The sequence below is a fragment of the Microtus oregoni genome, unplaced genomic scaffold (genome assembly GCF_018167655.1).
Source record: "Microtus oregoni isolate MIOR12 unplaced genomic scaffold, Mior012 000035F_ref0000213, whole genome shotgun sequence".
Taxonomy (NCBI): Eukaryota; Metazoa; Chordata; class Mammalia; order Rodentia; family Cricetidae; genus Microtus; species Microtus oregoni.
Window position 1 is genome coordinate 14,601,387 of NW_024543094.1, and position 25,801 is coordinate 14,627,187.

The window sequence follows — 25,801 nt, forward strand, 5'->3', positions numbered from 1 at the left end:
AACACCTCTGAAAAGCTAATGCAACCACAGAGTGATGGCCAGCTGAATATCATCAGAAGTTGAGGTACTCATCTCAGGACACGCTGACACGAGTCAGCAGATGAGACATTCTGCTTCTCTAGTTTCATGTCCCTGGTGGCTGGTTCTCCCTTTACTATGAGGATGTGCACACCCCAGTAACACACTGCATTTAACTAAACACAACAGGTAGACCAGGTGTTCCATAGGATGGCCCAAGATACTAACAGTCTTAGAATAATACTACGTAAATCCATGATTTGTCTGTCAGGGACCTTGGCAAACTGGAGAAGACATCAGGTTAGAATGATCTGAATTATAAATTGATGCTCCCACTTAGCAATGATTTTACTGAACATGCATGTTTATGACAAATGCCATCACTATTATCTGTCATTGATAATTCTATGGTACCCATAAAATGGCCCAGCACATAAGGAGTCCTCATAAGACTTGACTTGGTCCCTAACAACAGAAGGTCAAGACCCACTTCAGGTCCTGAGTTTACTTTAAAGGATGTTGGGAGTTGGATGGATTCTGGGTCCAGCTTAATTAAATCTATCTCCTCTCAATACTATCTCTGAAGTCAAGGTCAGTCATGCATGGCTTTCTGGGTCTCTACAGAGCTCTCCTAAGTCTAATATCCAGAAAACAAGTTGATGCATGGTTTAGCCACTGCTTTCTAGAAGCTTCTTCTGTCTTACAGACCCCCTCACACATGTCTTAGAACCTCCTCTCCTAAGCTTGCAGCTAGTCTTTCCAAACACCAGCCCTACATCCACCTACAGACACTATTTACTTAGAGCAGATGAGACACAGAGAAAACAACCCTCATTTCACATTTTCTGAAGATACAAAAGGGTTTCAATTACCAATACTGCCGATGACCCAGAAAAGCAAGGCGCTCTGTCTCTGCTTCAATTGCCTCGTTCTCTTTAAGCAGAATGAAATTTGAAGCCATGCAAAGGTTCTGGCACCAAAGAAGAGCATTAGCATAAATATTGGTTTGGGGGAACTTACATTTTTCTTCCACTTCCAGAACGGAGGCACTTGCTTTTATTTATTTATTTCTCCTTCCACCACTCTGCAGACACTTTTAACCATCAGTGAAAACTAACTGTTGTCATCAGAACACTGCTTCTGGCTAGGCTTTTACATTTGGTGACTGGCATTCTATCAGAAAATGATTGGGGTAACTTCTTTCTTTGAAAGAAAATAATTTAGACAAGTAAGATAGCCAGTCCCTAAAGAGAGAATGAAGCCAAGGTCTTGTTGCTAGTTAACTCAGCTGGCAGACAATAGAAAGTCTCCTGTTAGCGACCAGAACCTGCCACATGAATCAGGCCTACAGGCGCCCGCGACGAAAACTCCATCAGTCACTGAATCTTTGCTAGGTTTGGTGTCCCTGACCTGTCAATACCAGGCACTATCACAGGCAAACAATCTATGCCACCATAGCCACAGTCCAGTCACATCACCCTGCAGTGACTCTGAGAAATCCCCAAGACCCAGGCTTCACATTCAAGCTGCTTGCAATACCAAAGAGAGCTGCTCACACATGGCTTCCTCTGAGCTCCTAGGTGCTACTCAACAATGAAGCACCATACAACCCAGAACCCTCTTATTCTTAAAATATAACACAGTCTTTTATATCTATTGTTTAGCCATAGCCTAATGTCCTGTGTTCCAGCCAGAATCGATCTGCTCGCCAGATCTTCCCCAAATGCCCATATGGTTGAGATTGCACTTTACCTCTGCCAAGCAAAATGTCATCTGCCATATTTGGTCCCCTCCATCCATTTTCCCTCTACTGTGTTTGTTAAGTTTTGGATCATATAATTTTTCCAAAATCAAATGAGAAACACTGAAAGAAGCCTAGTAGTACTGGGTTTTGATCCAGTGGTTCAGATAGCGATAGCGTCTGGTTCCTAGAAGCTGCCCGGTAAATATTACATCAATGGGTAAATGGGTTGTGTGGCCATCGAACTGTGCTTTAAAAAGCATCCATTCTGGCACAGCAGCAATAGAAAGGTCACACTGGCATCATTTTTCTTAAAGGGAGCCCTGGTGTGTGCAGGACAAGAGCAGAGAATTCCCTGACGAGCCTGGAAACTTTCATTATTCCAGTGGGTCAACAAATACCAGTAGAAGCGGGGCTGGAGAGATGGCTCTGTGGTTAAGAGCACAAGCTGTTTTTCCAAAGAAGCTGGGTTGAGGCAGGTTCAGTTCCTAGCACCCACATGGTAACTCACAACTCTTTGTTAACTCTAGTTCACACACTCTCACTCATGCAGGCAAACCATCAATGCACACAAAAACTTCATAAAACGAAGTTTGTTTATGCCAGGCAGTGGTGGTGCGTGCCTTTAATCCCAGCACTTGGGAGGCAGAGACAAGTGGGTCTCTGTGAGTTCAAGGCCATTCTGGTCTACAAATAGAGTTCCAGGACAACCAGAGCTGTTACACAGAGAAACCCTGTCTTAAAGCAACAACAACAAAAACAACAAACAAACACTGTAGTAAAAGGACCTCCGATGTCTATTTGCTTCTTTGAGGAGAGCCTCTACCATAGGTCACCTCCCCATAAAGAAAGGAAATGGAAATTACTCTCCAAGTCTGGAGTGGCCAGGGCTTGGCCTGGATCAAGCAAACCAGGCAGGTTATTACTGTCTAAGTGCAGGTGCCAGGCAGGCACTGTGGAGGGAGAAGACAGTAAAGATGTCCCTTCGTTGGGCTGGTAGCTCAGCTGGTGGAATGCAGGAAGTCCTGGGTTAGATATCATCACTACATTAAAACTTGGGTAGTGGTGTATACCTGTAATTCCTAAATTGGGGTGGAGAGAGGGGCATAAGGAATTGTAGGTCAACACTGCATTGATGGTGAGTTCAAGGTCAGACCAGAATATATGAAACCTTGTCTTTAAAAAAAGCAGACAAGGAAAAGGAAATGTGCCCGCCACTTTATCCTGCCATATAAGGTCCCACTTGGCTATATAAGGTACCTTCCTCCTTGAAAACCTTGTACTATTTGGTCCCGAGTATTCACTCCACATATTTATTCTCCTGCCTTCCTAGAGCACTTGATTTAAATATATCACAACATACCTCCCTAACTCGTTGAAGGAAAGCATGTTGATTAGACTGTGAGTCTTTCAAGGGTAGGGATGCCATTCTTTCACATCTGAATCTCTAGCGGTCCATCCCCAGAGACTGAGGCGCTTTGCTGGATGTGAGCTAAACTGAATTACTTGAGGGATTGGACATTCCCTTTGGAAACTTAACCACAAGTTAAGAAAGTGAGAACAGCTCACGCGTCTTACCTCTTTAAGCACCAGCACGCACTTGCCAGGTCCCACGGACTGAGGTAGCTCTGCGATCCTCCCTTTATTCAGGAACGGGCCTGAGAAACACCGGTGGTTGACGAAGAGCTGTGGGCAGCAGTACTTCCCATTGACAGTCCCTGCTGGGAGAGAATGAATGGCACAGTGGATGCCAGGGATTGCTTTACCGGGACTTTATGGTGCTGTCAAGACCTGTGCTGGATCCAAAGATCTAGTCTTGACTGGTGGAAAATGTGGAGTAGAAATGACTCGGAGTGGTCACTGCTTCCCCAGGAGCTAGAGCTCTTAAGATTCTTAATTAAGCAGGCTGACTTGAGTTTCAAAGTATGACAGAGAGAAAAGTGGTTTCCCCTTGGAGAAAAGTTAGGACACAGGTGTCCTAACGCCAGCCCATTGTCAGAGCTGTCAAAAGTGTCTTAAGATCTACACTAAGGTACTTTTACAATTTGCTTATTTTTCCCACTATGTAAACACAAACTTTTCTGTCGATTATATAGTATCTGAATTATAGAACGAAGTAGTCTATAACAATGACATACTAGGAATTATTACACAGCTCAAAGACAAACACTGGCATAGAGATAGGATTCACTGTAAGTTCTACCCCAGCAACTCCCCTCACTGCCATTAGAGCAGTGGTTCTCAATCTTCCTAAGGCTGCAACTCTTTAATACAGTTCCTCATGTGGTGACCTTAATCACAAAATTATTTTCATTGCTACTTCATAACTGCAATCTTGTTACTATTATAACTCATAAAACATCTGTCTTTTCTTATGGTCTTAGGAGATCCAAAAGGGTCATGGACCACAGGTTGAAAACCTCTGCCCTAGAAGTAACCACCATCCTGAAATATGTCAGTTGTCATTCTCATACAAATCAATAAACTTTATTTCTCAACTCATGGATATGTGCAACAAGTGTTATGTTTCTGGGATCTTTACAAAAAACATCTCAAGGGTGGTTTTTCTGTCAGATTTTGTTAGTTTACTTAAGTTTCCTAGAGTCATAAGCTAATAAAATTATATGGAATTTACCAACAAACTCGAAACAAGAAGTGTTTACTTCTATCCATGATTCGTTCCTCTTATGGTCAAACCGGTTGATTTGTCATTTCTCTGACAAATACTTAGCTAACAGCTACTTTTCCTGAGTTTCCGGTAATGACTTAAGGAATGTGTCTTCAAATATCAACTTCTTCTATGGGCCGGGTATTTGTGTAAGGACATAGTAGCATTGGCTTGTCCATCCATCCGCATAGCCACATCTCAGTAACGATGACCACACGGCTCCCTACAGTGACGACTCCAATGAGATTCCCAACAGCATCGTGTTAGCATTGCTGCTGTCCCACATCCAGGCGAACTAAGCATTGTTAGGCTTCTCCATGTTGCCAATATGATAGAGAAAATACACCCGACCATGGCTTGAACTCCCATCCTTTGGACACACGCAATGGGACATAGTAGGTCTCCAGCTCTATAACCCAGACTGCTGTGGAACTTACAGCTCATCTGCTTTGGGCTCCCAAGTGCTGGACCACCACGTCTGGTTTGATTAAAATTTCTTGGTGTTTATAATAAATAATTAAATCTCTCTTTGGGCTAAGAGTCCTACTCTCTGATCTACTCACTTGGCTCTTACCCAAGATATGCCACAGATATGGGCACTGTAGTATTATTTCAGAAATACAACCATTCATGGGAAGGTAATTTAACGGTTTGGAAAGGCCAGTTTCTTAAACTTCAGACCCAGTAGACAGTAGGCAGGTATGAAAAAGAGTAATAGAACTGCAGTGGGCTATAAAACAGCAGCTGATGTGGTTTTCAAAAAATGCACTTTGAAACTTGCGTTTTACACAACAAGCTAGATAATTAACTTCACAACTGAATTTCCTTAAAATTCTTGGTAGTATTAACCAGACTTTTAGTTAAGTGTCCATCTAACCTACTTATAACATTGTTTTATTTACTGCAAAGAGAGAATCAGCTAATAGGAACATTCGTAGCATGTAGACCATAGTCCTGGAATTCAAAGCAGATTTTGCTTGGTTAAGAACACAGAAGCCTGAGTCAAGAATCAGTTCATGCAGACATCATATCTGCATCACATTTGGTGGTCCAATGGCCATTCACAATCTTACAAAGATATAACAATGTGTTGACAAATCTATCTGTCATAATCAGCTTCTCAGGCTCAGATTTGCTTGAATAAATCAAAAAGTTGAGTGGGGGGGGGTGTAAAGGTCACTCACACAAAGGTGCAAATGGATAAGCCAGAGACAGTGGCATACACTTGGAATCCCAGTACTTGGTAGGCTGAGACAGGGGAATTGAGAGTTCAAGGCTAACCTGGGCTATAAGACAAGACCATGTCTCTAAAGAATCAAGTGGAACTGTGATAAAATGTCAAGAAAGAAATGCTCAACACTACTGCTCAACGTTTTCCTTTCCTTCACCGTGGCCCGTGACACAGAATGTTAATCTGATTTGTAATGGCCAAACACCAAACAGATCCTTTTCCTGAAGATTACGGGACCTGCTTACAGCTCCTGGCCAAACAGTAGAAAAGAGGAAGTACAACTTTAGACTAATAAAAAATTTGAAGATGTATACGTGTCAGCGAGTGGCAACAGAGGAAAAGAAAACAGGCTCAAAGCTGAGATGTGGTGACTAAGTGAAAGCCGTGTCTCCCATCACGGCCACACGGTGGGGTGAGACAGAGTCCTTCCTGGGCCATTTACCTGTGGCATCCACGTGAGGGAATAAGCAGAGGTCATGAGGTATTTTCTCAACAGGCACTGTGGATGACAATCTGTGGATATAGAAAATCAACTATTACAGGGAACAGAAGGGAGCAGGGCACTGTGAAATCTCTTCTTTATTTAAAAGAACTATGTCAGAAAGGAAGGAAGCCAGAGAGTCATTGTAAGGTAGGCTGTGGGTACAAGAGTAGCATCAGTAACTACGGAAGGAGGTCATTTTGGAAAGCTGCTTTTCAAATTCATTTGATGACCCTAAAAGTCTAGGGCACAAGTGCCCCCGAGAGGCCAGCCCTGATCAATGAGTCTCCTCTGAACTTAGAATAAGGTCTTCAATTACATTCCAGATCCAACTGACGTATAATTAATGTCAGACTTTTTCAATGTAGTGTTTAATTTAAAGCAACTTTCAGGTGACTTTGGACATCCTTCCTCTATGCCTATGTGGCTGCATAGCGACCATGGTTTTTGAAAACTGCCTAAATGTCATATAAGCCATCTCCAGATATCTTAGGATGGGGAGGGGAGCATCCTCTGCTACAGTGGATGTCAGACTGTGGTTCCCTGACAGCCCACAAAACTGGCATTAGCTGAGAACTGAAGAAATCCAGAATCTCAGACCACACCCCAGATGTCCTAAAGCAGAAATCGTAAGAAGGGGGCCCAGCAATTCGTGAGAAGTGAAAGAATCATTAATCCAAGAACTGCATATTAGGACTCAATCAAGAGCCTCGTGTTAATCTATCTACTTCATGTCACACAGATAAACTGGAGCCAAGTTACAAGCCTGGCCCTCAGCATAAAATACGCTCAGAATCATTGTCCTCATTCAATTACTGGTGCAAGTATTTGCTTCGTTCCTTTGGTTTAATTTTAAGCTTGAGTACAGGAAAAGGTGCTGTTTCAGTTAACTTTATAACCATATGTTTTGGTTCCTTAAGAAAACATGATCACTGCAGATGGAAGGAACATCTGGGTGTATTTTAAATACTTTATAATGCACAAGAAGCTCAACGGAAGTTCCAACTTTTCAAACACACCCTGCCCACATGTCCAATGCTTTACCCTAAAACACCCTTTTACCCCCAAATTGCAGCCTATATCTACACCATAATGGAAAACCCTGCACTTGTTACACATGGAACCAAGTTTAATATATATACATATTTAAAAAAACCCTCAACAGTTTTGTTTGTAAATGGGGATGTTAAGATATGAAGAAATATAGCAGCTTCTGACTTTCAGCCTGCTGGGTGACAGGCAGTCTGGGATGACACAGAAGTCTTTGCCTCTAGGCATTCAGGGTCAGCCAGACAAATCCCCCATCTATAAACTACACTTGCCGTATGAGAGCCACCAAGCATCAGTACCAGAGACAGTCATTTCCATCCATGTAGAATAAAATGTGAAAAATAACCACGGGGCTGTAGAGCGCACTGAGAGTGGGCTTTGCACTTTACACATAATAACCACACAAGGAATAAGAGCTGTCACCATCAATGGTGGGATGCTTGTTAGCTAATGCCTTAAGGAAACCACTCAGGCCCTTTGTAGCTAAGCATGCAGTTTGAGTGGGGTGGGGAGAAGGAAAAAAAAAAAACATACTGTTTTTCCGGCTGTACAACTGCTATCTTTCTCTTCTTTTCTGCTGTAAAATAAAAAAAGAAAGTGAAAATGAGATTGTTAGTGAGGTTAGTTCTTTTCTAATGGCTTAGTGTAAAAGTGTACCCTGTTTTATTTATTTAGAGACAGGGCCTCCTGCAGGCTAGAACTGGACATGCAGTTGCCAGCACCCTTGAATGTCTGATCCTCCAGGACCCCCCTCCAAAGTGCTGGGGTTACCACCACACCCAACCTGCACAGCACTGGGCCTGAGACCAGGCTTTAGGGTAGTAGCCAGATAGGTATGCCCTGTCTCCACAGAGCTGCTTCCCCAGTCCCCCATTATTTCTGAATGGGACAGGAATTATTTCTCGAAGTCATTTAAGCCTCTAAATAAGGAGGATGGTTTTTAGGACAAAGTCTTAATCATTTATTACAATATGCAACAATAATATATAATATAAATTATAATATTAATTTTTATTAAGATGAGTCCTGTGCCTATTCTTATAACTAAAAAGCTGCTGAAGTCAAGCCACAAAATTTACATAATATCTCCTAGCATTAAACAGATATAGCTTTATCAAGCAAGAAAAATTTGTAAGTACATTTAATCTTATCACTACTCTCCTGATTATTTTATTTTAAAGGGCACGTTTAATAAGGAAGATAAAGAGAGCACATATTGTACCGCACATAAACACATATCAAGATAAACTGCTGCAAACTCGACAGAAATTGTGATAAGGCGAAGAATACCGCCAAAATAACACGCCCCCAAATCAACCTTAATGAAAAGAAAATGCTGAATTGCGGGGTGGGGAGGGGGGCGGACAGGCAGCTAGCCATGTGCCTGGTCAGATATTCAAGTCCACGAGCAAATAATAACCTGAGGAGATGAGAGCACTCTGCTACTGTTTCTTTGAAGACTCGTTAAATTTTAATTATGCAAGTGTGTGTATAAGGGGCTGTGTGCTTGTGAGTCCAGTCAAGGGGGCCAGATTCCTTAGAGCTGAGGACACAGGTAGTTTTAAGCTGCCTGACGTGGTGCCAGGAACTTAACACAGGCTCTCTGCAAGAGCAGTACATCCTCTTAACCACTGAGTTGTCCCTCCAGCTCCAACATTTGCATCCCTTCCTTCACCAGACCTTGTGCTGCAAATAAGGCAAACTTGAACTCTTATCCCAACAGACTCTACTAGTTGTACAGACTTGATTAGCGTAAATAGATGCTGCACTGAGCATAATGGCGCACGCCTTTAATCCCAGCACTCAGGAGGCAGAGGCAGGTGGATCTCTGTGATTTTGAGTCCAGTCTGGTGTACATAATGAGTTCTAGAACAGTCAAAGCTACATAGTAAGATCCTGCCTTGGGAAAAAAATGCTGATAATAGAAAATGCAGAATTATCTGAGTCAAGACTGATTAACAACACAAACGTAGCATATAAATCAAGCTAAGGTCTACCTTTTTATGAAGGTGATAAACATTTATTATTAATGGAGAACCTGGAGAGATGTATATATATACTCACATGTACATATATACACACATAGATTCATACATATGCAAAAATTACAAAGAAAATAACCTAGGCTACATAGTAAGATCCTTTATCAAAAATAGGGAGGGGGGAAGAAAATAAAAAAAATATGATGTCTGATCTAAGCTTTCCCAATCAAACCAGTGGATTGCATAGCCCCCTTTAATACCCTCCTTACTGTCGCCTATAAAAATATGACCAAATTGCCAGGCGGCAGTGGCGCACGCCTTTAATCCCACACTCAGGAGGCAGAGGCAGGCGGATCTCTGTGAGTTCGAGGCCAGCCTGGTCTACAGAGCAACTTCCAGGACAGGCTCCAAAGCTACAGAGAAATCCTGTCTCGAAACACCAAAATAAAACAAAACAAAAACAGTCCAAATGTCTGCTTGATACCAACACTTAAGGAATAACTGAGACAGTAATAATACAGGCAATCCTTAGAACACCTAGAAACTTGATTTTCACCACCTCCTATACCAAATCGCCCATTTATTCACCAAGAACAAAACAAAAACAGTCCAAATGTCTGCTTGATACCAACACTTAAGGAATAACTGAGACAGTAATAATACAGGCAATCCTTAGAACACCTAGAAACTTGATTTTCACCACCTCCTATACCAAATCGCCCATTTATTCACCAAGATTATAGACACTATGTCTTCATCATCTCATTCCACTGGGCAACACTTACAGACTGTTTTGTGCGGTGTGGTCAAGGGGTAAAAATTCGCTTCACACCAGCCCACAGGGAAGATATCCATGGAATCCATATCCACAATGACCTCTGGAATTGGAGTCTGCAGACCTGCAAAGGGAAGAAACCAATGCAATGGGTACTAAAAGAAACAGAAGGAAACACACACGCACGCACACACACACACATGAAAGCATCCCTAAAACTGAGAAATGCATTCCTGAAAATGTTCTTAAAAAATGATAATAGTATAAAGGAAGGCTTGTAGAGTGTGTACTCTTAAGATGGGCACAAATGCTGAAATTACTTAACGGCGAGAATCTGAGATAGTTCAAATAAAATAGGAGTTGGGGAAAAAAATATATAGATTGCCCTAAAAGTGGGGAGGGAAGAAGGATCCTAGGAAAAACTGGATCAGAGCCAGATATGCTCAAAAAGGGAGCAGATGTCCCCTTTCCTAAGAGTAGCTATGAAATCAAAGACATGTGGTACAGCTTGTAACCCACCATGACAGAATTCGTTCCATGCCAAGCAAAGAGTAACTGTCAACGAAATAAAAGCAAACATTACAGCCAAAAGCAACAGCTCCAGGGAAACCACTGTTTAGGAACAGACAGAGATAAGGCAGTTTCCTGAGAGAATGCGCTTGCCTCTCGGCATGGACTGGAGTGGCTCTTTTTGGTGTATGTATATGTATTTGTGGGTATTCATATTTGTGCATGTGCAGTTGCATGTGTATGCAAATAGAGTGCACATCCATGTGGAGGCAAAAGGTCAACCTCCAGTGTCATTTCTCAGGCCACACACACCTGTAGCCTAGTTTTTAAGATTGGGTTTCTACCCCTGAGATCCTAAGTAGGCCCATCAATGAGCCACAGGAATCCACCTGCCTCTGTGTTCTCATGCTGGGATTAAACACACACACCATTACGCCAGTATTTTTTCCTGGGGATCAAATGAAGATTCTTAACATTTGTAGTAGATACCTTCCCAACTAAGCGATCTCCCAGGCCCTAGATTTGCTCATCTTTCGGCTCAATTTGTGACCTGCAGGTCCTAACTGTGTCACAATAAATATTTTCCTGTAGGAATATCTTCTGTTTTTTCAGGAGATACGTCTAACTACCACATCCTGTTTCCTAATTACAACTACGGCCTGTGATAAACCAACACCACAGCTGGGGAATTCTAAGAAAAGACCAGAAATCTACAGTGGCAGCTGAAATATCAAGCACACTTAGATATGGAGGAAAAAAAATTGGAACATATTCCACTAGTGAGCAGAAGAAAATTCTACATGAAATCAATAGCAAGGAAAAAAAAGGAGCACTTGGAAGATAAACTCTCAAACTAAGAATTAACAGGTAAGAAAAGAGATCTATTAACAGCTGGAGACTCTGAACCTGCATTGCCTTGGTGTCCTTGCCGATATTTAAGATGAAAAGAATGCTGTAATCCCCACCAGGCAGCCATGTTGTTACACCATATCTACTGAATTTGAAATCAGATTCTCCCCTGACCTGCCTGTCCCAACTACCTGTAACTTCAAGAAGCTAAACAACAAGACCAAAACACAAAACAGCCCCAACTCGAGCTGCTAGTTCCATGACTCACAATCCCTTCGGACGCTATTGGGAAATGTGAGCACATGACTTAATAAGTGAGTGTTTTAATTTAATACTAAGTCAACAGACTGATGAATAGAAAACGTGCTGGCAGTAAAGTGCTTGAGCCCCAAATTCCAGGTTTTGGTTTTTACAGCCAGGCAGGGTGGATCCTGTTTGCACTTAGTTTGAGGGAGGCAGAGACAGGCAGATCCCTAAATTCCAGGACAATGAGAGACACTGCCTCAAACGTTAAGGTGGTCAGACCCAAAGAACAATAGTGAAGTTTGTCTTCTGGACTCCAGATTAACATGCAAACACATGCATTTGAATTCTCTCTCTCTCTCTCTCTCTCTCTCTCTCTCTCTCTCTCTCTCACACACACACACACACACACACACACACACACACACACACACACACACACAACTCTCTTCATCCTGAAGAGCTCATGATTCCTAGAGGGTCCAACCAAAAGGGTGTTGAGGATGTTTTCTACAGTACAAAATTTTCTCGACTTGGGGTTCATAAAGATAGTATTGGTTTCTAGTGTCACAACCATTTTCCCGAAGGTTAAATTATCCACCAGAAACATCTGCCATTTTTACATTGTGTTTAGCCACAGATAAGATTTTCTAGGTTATTCAAAAAAGTAATTCAAAAGGATGGATAGAGTGAACTTGACCGCGTAAGTCTTACCACCCATGTTCTGCTGGCTCAGGCATTATGCCATATTAATGCTTGAATATATAAACTTCTGCATAATCATACATTAATATGTTGCTATGGCTGCCTTTACCATGCTTTAGGGTTCTTTCATGGTGTTCCCCACCCAGTTACACAAACACTGATGAGCTGAGAGGTGTAAGCCATTTTTATTCCCTCAAGGAACTTACAGTCCTGCTTTTCTTCCACTGTAAATCTTGCCTCTGAAGGCATCTTTGAAATAAGGTAGGATAGCAAAGTGGCTGAAGAGTATGAGTACCTGCCCTGCATGAGACCTAAGTTTGGTTCCTTGGCATCTACATCAAATGCTGAGCACAGCTGTTCATAACTCAGCTCCAACACGGATGGGGGTAGGGAAGTGAATCCCAAGAGCTTCCTCGCCGAACCAGGCAGCCTGATCAAAATGGCGAGCTCCAGATTCTGTGAAAGACCATGTCTCAAGGAAATACAGAGGAGAGCAAGGAGAGGAAGGCACCAAAGTCCCTCACAGGCTGTCAGTAAGATGAATGGGAGCAAGTGGAGTGTGTGCGTATCTCACACATACATATGACACACTGAGGGAGGAGAGAGAGAGAGAGAGAGAGAGAGAGAGAGAGAGAGAGAGAGAGAATAATGCTTAAGAAAGCAATATGGGTATCACCCAGAAAATTTTTTTCTGACCCCATCTTTTAAACCCCGTTCTGGATGCTGAATAGCAAAGGCTTATTTCCTTTTATCGGCCTTATCAATTGCTGTGATAATTGCATAAGAGTACATACATCTGGCCAGAATCCAGATAACCTTTTAAGGGAAAGCTGTTATTTCCAAGCCTGGAGACCCAACAGCTTCAAAAAATGATGCACATGTCCAGGACTCTTTGCTCACTCGTTTAGGTACTGCTGGATTCTCGAAGCAAACCTAGACGCTTCACCAAAGACACAAGGCAATATCTGTCGCTTCATATGCAAGCAGAACACGTTGCCTGAAATTCTTGAAAAATGAATCAAAATCTTTATGAAAAGAAAATAAAATGCCCTTATAGAGAAGACCTGAGCTCTGCCTCTGTCTAAGCTGCATCTCATCTGTATCACTTTCACTCTCTCAAGCTTGTCTAGAAGAGCCATCTTCCCATAGGGAAGCAGAGAGTCCCTCCACGGGAAAGTATTCAAATAATATCAGGTATATTCAAGTGATGGAATGTTCTGCAGCTATTTACAAACTTAGTGTAATGATCTCCGAGATGTACTGTGGAGTGAGAAAAGACAGGCTGGACCCATGAGTATAAACACATACGAGATGCTATTTTCAAGGGGTGAAGATATTTATGTGTGCACAAAATAAATATGAGAGCAAATATGAAACACTAATGATGGTATCACCTGAAAAAAGATCAACAGTGAGAGTCTAAACCAAGACACTTTGTGGGTTTTGAGCCATTGTGGATGTTATTTCTTACAAACAGCCTGCACAATCTCCAGAAAAATAACAACGCAGCACAGTCAAGAAGAAGCATTTTGTGCATAAAGTTTGTCTTGCCATCAGGTTCAAATCAATAAAATGCAAGTTACCATACAAGAAAATAAAAAGAAACCACTGCTAAAAAGAAGAACTTTGTTAGTCCTGAGGCAAATTTACGAGCATCTAAATTTGTAGGAATCACGTAGAAAACTTAGAGATGATTTCCCACCTCCTGTACCCTTTGTCCTGCCATCATCTGTGCCAAGACTCTGTTTGCCCATGTGGTTGCTAGAACATTGCCTTGCAGCTCAATCTAGTCAACGCCACAGGCTACTTCAGAGTCAGTGGTCTGTTTAAATGCAGGAACTTTGGGATGACACGGGGAATAGCTTGGCAGGACACTTTAGTGAGGAGCACAGTCCCAAAGGTATTTTGCTATGTCACTTCCAGCAAGCCACAAGAGAGAGAAAGCACCAGTGAATTAGAGAGTGGAGATGCTACAGGGTACCACAGGCAAGAGGGATGCCAGGGGAAAAAGCCTCAGAGCCAACTATGATACAAGTAATGATTTTCATTTATTTCAGTAATAGAATCGGTACAACCTCTTCATCTTACTTAAACGCTGGGATTGGGGAAAAAGGTAAGCGGTGTTTAAGGGAGCAACTTCACTTTGGCTAAAGTTCTTAGTCAAAGTTAAAGGGCACAGCAAGCTTAAGACGGAAAACATAAGATGAGGGAAAAGCAACCAGAACCAGGTGATGGATGGAGCCCTAGCTGTGACCTGCTGTGCTTGTCCCTTTGCAATGCCAAGCAACAAAGGAGCCTTTGGAGCATCTCTTTGTCAGCCTTGGAGCCAAACTCCTAAAGAAGAGAGAACAGAACTGTGGTCAGCAAAGAAGAAAAGATTAAGGTCAGAGGACATACAAAGTCTGAAAGAAAACAGTACAAATGGAACTGAGGGAGTGGTGTGTGTGTGTGTGTGTGTGTGTGTGTGTGTGTGTGTGTGTGACTATATGTACACATGCATGTATACCTGTTTGTGTGTGTACATGTGTACATGCATACATATGTGTGATTGTCTGTGGATCTGTGTGTATGTATACATGCATATGTGTACATGCTCATACATATGTCTGTACACATAGAGAGAAACACACTCCACAGGGAAGAATTATTCATAGTTCTTCCCACAGGCCAGCTATTTTCCATGAGTTTAGTCCATAATAATCCTGAAAACCAGGCGCTTTTCCCACAATTCTGAACAATGCTAAAAACACGGACTTCTCTATCCCTTTTTCAAGACATGTAATCTGAGGTAGAGAAGAGAAGCAGCAGCAGCGAGTCTGTGTGCAAAGATGTGAGACTTACACCTGGCACTTGAGAAGGGTCATTTCCTATTTTCATTTTATTAGGGGTGGCATATCAAGCTCCTTCTCTTATGAAGGCCCTGATCTTATTAGTGAAATTACTATGGTTACCACACAAGCAGAAAGGTCAGGCCAGGCTCTGCAGGCTGGTGGCAACAGGTGCAGGTTCATCGAGAGTCACTCTCATCCCAGTGACAGAATCTGAAGTGTCCCCTCCCCCAACACACATGGTTCCTCTGCAAAGCCTTCAAGAGAGGTGTCCTCAGTCTGTCATTAACAGCAAAATATCCTCGGTTCCACTTAGAGCCAGCCTGAGCCCCCACAAATCTGATTGTCCAAGTATCAGCTTCCGGAGCAAAACAAATCTTACAACCTCTTCCCTGAAAGATCATGCCTTAGGACCAGCTTTTTCATCTACCTAAAAGCTATTATGATTGCTCTCATGGTCTGATCTATGTCAGTGCCTCCTCCAAAATACACACAGTCCATACCTCCTTACAGAGCTGTGCGAGCTGCCCAGGCTGGCTTAAAAGAGAATTACTTCATATTTGTACTTGCCTTTACTGTATTTGTGCAGTGTTTGTAAATGTTTATTAACTACCGGCTTTCCCACAAATGATGGAAATGCATAAGATGCTGTTTTCTGCACTGTCTACTAAAATAGGAGGGGGCTCAAACAGGTCTCTCAGAACCATAGCTACCTGGCCAGTCTGACTAACTAGTGCGGATGGTGACTAGTGTGGATGGTATTCATATGAAGCACCTAGAAATGGGGCTTGAATATGCAGGTTCCAGGCCCAGATCCCAGGGACTTGGAAGTATAAGATCTCGGCAGGGCTGCAGATATGTGGACTCTTGTTGACTGTGATATAGACACAGGGTGTCAATTTTTAACTTCCCCTGGGTTGTGCTAGATGAAGAACTCTCTTGGGCACACATCATTAGTGGTGCACACCCTACACACCACAAGATGCAAGAGCATCCATAGACTTACTTTCTTGACCTTTAATTTAAATGGCCTGTTCTTTATAGCATCAGAGATTCTATCATCATCAGTCTATCTGCTTCAATACTTCACTAAGGACTGAGTACCTGGGATCAAGCACAGGAAAGGGAATGGCCAAAGTCAGTGAGTGTTCTGCTCCTTTAGCCCCATAAAGCAGTGTTATAGTCAAGAAATCACAGTGATAAAATCAAGAGCATCATCAAGTCTTCAAATCAAGATCAAGGCCACCAAGCCCTGGACTTTAGAATATAGCAATGCAGGGCAGAGCTATTGGCTAGAAGGAATGCAAATATAGGTTATTTCCCCCCACGATTCCATCTGTATCTGTACCTGATCCCTTCTCTCTCACTTATACGTGGATATCATTTAACAGAATACTTTTCATGGGTCCCCTGGCCATCTCTGTCCTCAGCACCTTCTCCTGCAGAACTTGCAGCATTTCCAATTAATGACAAGGCATAAATGTGGCACAGTGACTTGCCAATCTAATAAATGTGCCACTCCAAACTGGCGATCCAAAAATTACTTATCTCTTCCAGCAGAAACCAAAAACATAATTACTGGGGAACTATGATGGTCACATATTCTAGTTTTAGCCAGTAAAATTGCAGTTTATATCATGGGTGATGCTTCCAAGAAAATCAAAACCAGACAGATTTGATATGCCCTAGTACCTCTATGTTTCTCCTACCAGCAATGCTGAGATGATACCTAAAGTTAGAGCATCCATTCTGTGATCACGAGGACAAATGCCACCAGCAAAGCTGCCAGAGAAAGGCCGGATGACTGAAGAGAATGCTCATTCTGACTTTCCCACATCAACAACACCCAGCGACGCCCAGACTCTAGCTGCTTGGGTCAAAGACTGACTAACAAATAACAATTCCACGAAAGAAAATAAGCGGCAGGGATAAAACAAAGAAGTATCACGTCTATATATTTGGGAATAAGGAGTGTTACTCTGACAATTCAAGTTTTAACTCTGAATAATCATGAGCTCTCGCATTTTAATAATCTTGGCGATGAAGTGACCAGGTTTGTGAAGATCAAAGAGACAAGATAGGGCTAAGGGGATGAATTCCCCAGCAAAGTGCTTGTCATACAAGCACAAGACAAGGACCAGACAAGGACCACACAGACAAAGATACAGACTCACCGCTCACAGAAATGGTAGCTGGGCTTGTAAATTTGCCTGTAATCCTGACACATTGGCAGAGGAGCTCCTCTGGCTAACTATCCTAGCTGAATCAGCAACTCTGGGTTCAAGTGAGAGACCCTGCCTCAGTATGTATGGTGGAGAGCAAATCAGCATCAATCTCCAGTCTCTATATGCAAGTGTGCACACACACATACATATGTGCATACACACAAGTCTGCACTCAAAACATGTGGAAATACATACATGCACACTTCTACATGTATGCAGCCAAAAAAGGACAAAAGAGCAAATCTTTATGGAATAGGATATAAGCAGAAAAGCAAATCCTGCACCAAACTATTTTCAGATAAATACTGTAGGACTACCCAGATGGGGCTTATAGGAAGTTCATAGAGACAGTTAGAACAACAGTGCCAAGGGCTATAGAGAAATCCATGGGAGTTTGCATAATGGGTACCAAATTTCCATCTGAAGATAAGAAAGTTCTGGAAATGGATATTGGTGAGGTTGTGCAGTGATGTTCATTAATTAAACACCATATGCCCAGACACTTTAAAAGGTTCTTGTATTAGTCACTGAAAATGTGAGCTGAGTACCACTGGGTCTCCCACGAAACGTGCAATAAAGTTTTACACATGGATATACAGGTAGACAACCCTTAATCCATACAGCCCCAACACAAAACGATGTAAAATTTGAACCTTTCAGAGTGTCATTAGGACATTTCATGAAGAAATTACCCAGTAGGCAGTTTGGTTATTTTGTATAGTCTATTAAAAATAGCACATAAAGTTACTTTCAGATCCCTCCCTTTTCTCTCTCCCTCTCCCCACCCCCCCTCAGAGATGTGATGTAATTTCACATTTTGATATGAATCCCACATACAGGCAAATATTCGAAATCCTAAAGGTTTCTGGTCTCAAGCATTTTGGATAGGGACTGGCAACTTATACATCATCACACGTACAAAAGAAAGGATGATGAGGAGGAGGGTGAGACAAGAGGCAGCAGAAGGCAACACAATGATCTGACCCCACTTAAGGACAAAAGAGCCATGAAACCATGGACAACACCAGGCCACATCTGCTGCACAAGAAAGTGACCTGGGGTAAGGTTCACCCATTTGTGAGTACGCAGTCCAGCTCACAGCTGCAATGCTGGAAACATCGCAACAGACAGTGGGGGCTGTCTATGGAGAGCGTTCCTAGCTTCAGATAGGATTCCCTACACTGGAATAATGAGATGAGAGCAAGCAGCACAGGGTTCATCGCGAGACGCTCAGCCCTGTCATGTCTCCCTTCAAGTCAGTGGTTTGTGAGAATGAGAATCTTTTGCCAGTGTGAACTAAAAATATTACATTAATCTCATACTCTTTATTCATTGATTTCTTTTTAACAAAAGGCCTTCTAAAGATACTTAAAGAATGATCCGGCTTCTGAAGGAGTCAAATATTAACTAGAAATGATCATTTTAATTACCTAAAAGTGGTCAATCAAGCATGCACTGAAAAGACTTCAAACTGATTTAATGCATTAAAATAACGAATAAAATTGTTGTAAAGACTTTTATAAATTCAAAGTGTCAAATAAATGGCCTGTAATCAGAATAATCATTACCCTATAAAGTAATTTAATAGCCACAAAGTGACCATAATGAAGCGCTACCATTTTATCCCCAGGACTGAGGACAGGGATGCTGTCTGTAGATAAAATTATAAAATGAAGAGAAATCAGTGTCACCGAGTTGTTACTTTAGAAGATAAAATGACCTCTAAGCTCAAAGTCTAAACAAAACAAAACTAAAATAAAATTCAAGCAAAACCCAAGAAGATGGTCTGGAATTTAATATATGTTGTGGGCATGTGTGTGACAGGGGTGTGGGTAGTGTGTGTACACACAAGACACACCACATAAGCACACTCCCACGCACATGTATATGCACATAGAGAAGCCAAAGGGCAGGGTACGGTGGCTTACTTAATCACTATCCATCTTACGTTGAGACAGGGTCTCTCCACTGAACCTGGAGCTCAGCAATACAGCTAGACTGGCTAACTGGAGTGCCCCGGGATCTACCTCTCTCCTCCTTCCCAGCCCTGATATGACAGGGACACTCCATAGCAACTATTTACATAGGCACTCAGCATCCAAATGTTGGTTCTCACACTTTCACAGCCAATATCTTTTAAGTAAAGAAACAGGTGCATGCCTTTAACCAATAATGCCATATAACACTCAACAGTCATTAGAAAATATTCGACCAATTGTTTAGAAGCACTTTAAAAAACAGATCTGGAAAATGAATATTCTTTTTTGAATTTTTGCTTCCTAGCTTTCATTATTACATGAAGCACTGAAAAAAAAATATAAGACTGGACATGAGGTGGATTTTTTTCCCCAATAAAACCCAAAATTTGTATATCGAGAAGATCAGAAAAACAACAAAAAATATGGCTGAAAAATATTAAATATGAATTAAATGTTGCTCATCACTCTCCTTCAAGAAGCAGGAAGTTGCAGCATCTAGTGAATTAAGCAACCGAAAATGTCAAGAGCAGTGGACATGAACCGCAGGCAGATAGATCTTAATGGCTTAGCTGCTTTCTCCAGCTATAAAAATCAGGACATTCTTACTGCTGTTTGTGTTAGGTAATTAACAGCTGCAAAGCACACTGAAAGGAGAAACTGCTAAATAAATAATGACTGCCACAGAATCTCAACCATAACGTGCTAAATAATAAAGAGGAAACATGGGCTTCCAACGTCACCGTTTCTGTTCCGCAGTTAAGGCAGAGTCTCATTAGTGTAGCTCAACACACACAGCCAGAAGTTAAGTCAGGGATGAGAGGCCACGGGGGGGGGGGGGGGGGGGGGGGGGTGATCTTGTGTCTCCAATGCAACTGACCTGTGTCTGGTGTCCCCTTGGTGACTGTAAAGTGTCACCGTTTTGCCTGTGACTTTGTTTTGATTGCTTCCAAGCAGAAGCCATTCACTAGGAATCCACAAAGCAAACCTGTTCTCAGAATGTCACTTAATTCAGATGGATTTTGACGCCTAAACTACACAATGTTTACATCATTATCTGAAAATTAGTGACACAATGACATCTAAGATGACCGCGTTACACATCTTCCAGTCTACTTGACTATAATGTTTTTGAGACTATGAACTAATCTGAAAACCCAGCATGCAATTTTCAGATTTGCTTCCAAATGAGATAAGGATCACATGATATTAGTACCAACTCAAGCCCTTTCTTCGGCACATTCTTTTCCAATAGTGTAATTTGAATTAGAATGTCCTCGTAAAGAGCACAGACCCCAGCTTCTAGAACAGTTTGAGAAGAATTAGGAGGTGTGGCCTTGTTGAAAATGTATTCCGGGGAGTAGGCTTTGAGGTTTCAAAAGACTCTTGCCATTTCCGCTGTTCCCTCGTGACTGTAGGTCAAGGTGTGACCTCTCAGTGGTTCCTGCTGTAGGCTTTATGCCACAATCATGGACTCCAACCCTCTGATGTCACAAGCTCAATTAAATGCCATCTTTTTATAAATTGCCTTGGTCACAGTGTTTTATCACAATAATAGAAAAGTAACTAGGACACATAGTGACAGGAACATGTCATAAGATGTAAACTAAACATACACCAGTAGATCTTGAGGTCTTCTATAATCTTCTCTATTCTTACAGTTTTGTATATGCATCAAACATCGGAGTTCTGTCATTATGTTATGAAAAGATTGGAAATTCTTAGAGATTAAATCTACTTTAATTACTCTTAATTCAAAATTCGACACATGGAAGGCACAATGTTGTACTTAAATCTAAAACGTTCTGTTCACAAAATACATTACACTGTGAATTTTCTTCATATTCTAAGGTAAACTATCTGTAAAAAAACTGTCTCAACATCACTGAAGGAAAAAAAAACTTAAATGTATTTGGAGAGAGAAGCCATCCTCCAGTTAGCATTTAAGGAAAAATGAAACATCTACAGAAGAAAACAAAATGAAGGGTATTGCCCACATTAAAATGCAAATCTATCATTTTATTCTCATAATGACCAAGACCTCAAATACCATTTTCAGTGACTCATATTAATTTAATTGCAACATTAGCTTTTATAATCATAGATGTAAAAAGACCAGTGTGTTCCAAACATAATTATCTTCCAGCATCTCATTTCATGAAATTATTAGTTATGATGAGCGTCTCGGAATGAATTTGTATTTGATTAGTTTCACTTATTTAAGAGCACTGAATAATTTAAGATCTGTTTAAACAGAAGGGTAACAAGAGGGGCATTGATGAGAGGTCTGAATCTTCCTGTACCCCATCCTTTGGAGAGGAACACCCCCCCCCCAAGTATTCCTGAACAGCAGTTGACTGTACATACCTTCTAGATGGAGCCATAACAATCGCCCCTTCACACTGACCACAGAGGCCACACACAGCTCTCCTGGATTCCTGGGGTTCACAGCTTCAAGCTTCATGTTTTTTGTGAAGCCCCGATTGAATGCCGCCTGAAAGAACAAGGGAAGCAGGCCTAAGCCAACAGCTCGCAGAGGTGACTCCAGAACTGGTCAGCGAAGACAGTAGACACAATTGCATCTTATTGCTGGTACAGACAGTCTTGTTTTCCCCACCGCTCATGAGCAAAGGGCCATTCATTCTTTACTGCAAAGATCAGGAATCAGAACTGTGCTTAACACACAGTGGGCACCTGTGACGTTTTGCTAATGTATGACAGTACGGACACATCCTATCTCTAATAGAACCTCAATTCTATGGGCTTTCTAAAGCACATCAGTTCTCTACTCTTCTATATTCCTTGCTAAAATCATACCTAGGGTGTTAAACAAGGCAGATGGAGTATCCATCTGGTATCATTTTCCTTTAAAGGACATTTAAAGGATGCCCTTTCACTTATAGCATGGGTCTGTTGGTGACAAATTCCTTAGATTTCATTTATTTGAAATTGTCTTTATTTTCTTACTACTTATTTGCCTTTACTTTTCTAATTAACTTAAAAATTTATATATGCTAGGCACTGGGAAATACAGAAAGATAGCTCAGTCAGTAAAGTACTTGCCATGTAAGCAAGAGGACCCAAATTCAATCCCCAGAATCAATGGTAAAAAAAAAAAAAAAAAAAATCAGGGTGTGGTGGCTCTTATTTGTAATCTCAGCAGCGAGGAGGAGATAAACAGATCCCCGAAGCTTCCTAGCCAGTCAGCCTGTCCCCCTTGGAGAGCTTCAGGTGGACCACAGCTGAGAAATGACACCCAAGGTTGTCCTCAGGCCTGTACAGACACTCATACACAAGTACTAGAAACACACACACTCACACACAAAGCATGTACATAGCAGATACACATAGCAAAATGCACTGTTTAGGTTGCCCTGGTTGGTCTATAAAGATAAAGCTGTTGAACTAGGACACACAACCATATCACCCACAACTACAGTCCTGACGCAGACCAGCCCCTTCACTACCTCCTCCAAACACCCTTGCACGAGCCCTGTGCAAGTCTGTGGCACTCAGCTCCTGGTGGCCAGCAATCTGGCTTTTGTTTCTGTAATTCCACGTATTTATTTTATATTATCACTAGAGAGAATCACATTCTATGAGACCTTGTGAGCCTGTCTTCCTTCACTTAGTTGATGGTTAGTTTTAAAAGTCAACTTGCCACCGTCTAGAAGGAACTGGAAAGAGAGTCTTCAGTGAGAAACTATTCAGATCAGGTTGAGGGAGAGCATGGGAGGAAGAACTGTCTTGATTACTGGCCCAGAGGGAAGACGTATCCCGAATGTGAGTGGCAACATTTCGTGGGCTGGATCATAAACTGGAGAAGAGGACAACCAATAAAGAACATGGGAAGGGAATGTTTTTCTTTGTTCTAAATTGTACATGTAAAGTGGCCAGCCTCGAGTCCCTGCCTTGACTTCCCTCCTTCCATCGACTGTAAGCTAGAATCTTTCTCCTAAGCAGCTTTTAGTCAAGATCTTTTATTGTAGTGACAGAAATGAAACCAGGACACTTAGCAGAATGCATTTGAGGGTCATTCCCACAAAAATCATATGTAGTTTGTTCTATGAGTAGTCAATGCACACCACAATTTATCAAATTTATCAATACATTTGCTGGTTACGGGACATTGAACTACTTCCACAACTTAGTTATTACAAATGAAGCTGCAGGTACACATTTTTTGTGTGTTCAGAAGTACATGAAACCGTTCAGGTTACCTTAACAAAATGCCACAGACTAAGTGGCCAGAACAACCAAAATTAGTTTTCTCCAAGTCCTAGAAGCTGAGATTGCAACATCAAGCTGTCATCAGGTTGGTTCCTGCTGAGGTCGCTTTCTGTAACTTACAGACGGCTGTTTGAAGCCTGTGTCAGGCCATGGTCATCCCTCTAGTCTTTCAATAAGTACACAGGTGACATGGGATTAAGACTTCATCTTTTCGTAATTGTTTCTTTAGATATTGTCACTCCAAACACCACCATATTTTGAGGGGTTCAGATGAGATCACATGAATGGGAGAATGGGAAACAAGCTTAAACCTTCATAAGAAATTTTCACTTCTCTAGAAACAGAGTTGTAGGGTGATACAGGAAACGGGTATTAAGCCTTTTCCCGTATTTGGCTTGCAAAGCAGTCTCCCCATTTCTGCATTCCCACGCGTGTGAAGAGTGGCTATAACTCCCCAGGAGCGTCAGCATGACTGGTGTTCTAAACTTCAGCTGCTCTAATAGATACCTTCAAATTCATTTTCAATAGAGACCTAGTGGGTCTTTGTTTGGCTGATGTTGCTGTGATAAAAAATATCCTGAGAAAAAGGCAACTCAAGAAAGAAAGGATTTGTTTTAACTCAATTCCAGCACATGGTCCATTATATCTGGGAAGACAAGGCAGTAGCAACTTCAAAGAGTTGATTACATTGTGTCCACAGTTAAAGCAGAGGGACTGAGTGTGTGTGTGTGTGTGTGTGTGTGTGTGTGTGTGTGTGTGTGTGTGTATTTTCCCCTGCTTACTTTCTCCACTCAGTCTAGGACCCAAACCTCAGGAATGACACTGTCCACAGGAGGCTGGGTCTCCCCACATCAGTTAAGGCAACCAAGGCACCCTCCCACTGGCCAACCCTATGCAGAAAACCCGTCACTGAGACCCTCTTCCCAGGCGACTCTAGATGGAAGACATGTTGACAATGAAAACTAGCCATCACCCATCACACTAGAGTAGCCTCCTCACAAGCCCTGCACACTGTGAGGCTAAGCAGTGCTTCCTGCTTCTTCGTCATCTGCATCCTCTATGGAAGGTGGCTGTCTGTCTCCACCTGCCTTCAGTCACTTCTTCTAGGTCTCCAATCTCACAGGGGATTGTTCCTTAAGATTCATTTGTCTTCTTTATTCCTCTCTGCTCTGTACCTCCTTGAATCTCCACATTCGAGGCCAGTAGCTCTCATTTCCACTCTGCTATTACACTGATGAATTCCTTTCGTGCATACACCGTTCTCAACGCTAGAGCTTCTAGCTTCGGCAGCTTTTACGTCGCATGTTTAAGTCCACAACAAGGATGCTTTCCTTTACACCTGATGTTATCAAATTCCAGGATGTATGGGAAACAGGCAGAGAACTAAAGAATCAGTATTGCCAATAAGCCCCTAAGGGGCGCTATAGCTGCTGGTGTGGGCATCACACAGTGAGAACCATACCTTCCATTACTGGGTTTCAGTACAGTAAGGGTCGTGCAATGTTTGTCTGCTAATTCCAGCATCTGAATCATGCTGGGTTTTTCTTTGCTTTTCTTTTTCCTTTTCTCCTTTCTCTGATGGAATGCGGTTTTCCCAGCTTTTGTATGCTTTAGCTGAAACACGCATGCTCAAAATGCGAAGACACAGAAACTCTGGATTGTGCTATATTCCCACAAGGCTACGCATGGGGCTTTTGCTTTTGTTTCTGCTTCCAGTTTTAGCAAACCATCTTCTTGGCTGAATTTGAACTACACACTCTGTCTCTTTAGAAGCAATTTAAAGGCTCACTCTGTTCTTCTCTCCTCACCGAGGTTAACTGCAGACTTCCTGGGACATAGATGATTCAAGCATCTACCAACAATGCAGGTGGCATTTATGGGACAGGATTCTGGACTTTGTCTACCTGCTTCTCCACTGTCTGAAACTTTATCTTACTTTGTAGTATCTGTATCAGCCTGGACTCTAGATACTGACTTATCAGGGCAGAAAGTCCCATACCACATTGCCAGTTGTCCCATATGTCGCCATCTTCATACTGTGACAATAGATGTGAGCATTGTCCATGGTCCTTCTTCCAGCTGCTTGCCCTGCCCCCAAACATGCCTGGGTGTATTTATCCATGCTCCACAACGCTCGTGTGAGTGTTTTTGATACCCAGTCTGGAGTTAAATAGCTATTTCTAGGAAGATCAATTCAGTCCGAGTTTTCTCGGTGCTATCAGCAAACCTCGCTCCAAATATTACTCTCAAATAAATGTGACTTTCCCCAAACAGTAGCTACTATAAATT

The 25,801-nt window shown here is 42.0% G+C and overlaps 1 protein-coding gene across 2 annotated transcripts in view; it reads right to left on the minus strand.

Annotated features, from left to right (window-relative positions):
• The window catches only part of Sfmbt2 (Scm like with four mbt domains 2), a 178,680-nt gene that overhangs the window by 31,251 nt on the left and 121,628 nt on the right, over positions 1-25,801 (minus strand). The window contains exons 11-15 of one of the 2 annotated variants that reach the window (XM_041630819.1): positions 21,650-21,776; positions 9,957-10,070; positions 7,724-7,766; positions 6,101-6,171; positions 3,338-3,477 (exon numbers count right to left, since the gene is read on the minus strand). In XM_041630819.1, coding sequence (XP_041486753.1) covers positions 3,338-3,477; positions 6,101-6,171; positions 7,724-7,766; positions 9,957-10,070; positions 21,650-21,776 — 495 coding nt within the window. Of the gene's footprint in view, positions 1-3,337; positions 3,481-6,100; positions 6,172-7,723; positions 7,767-9,956; positions 10,071-21,649; positions 21,777-25,801 lie in introns of both variants that reach the window. The other variant, XM_041630818.1, reaches the window with a different exon arrangement.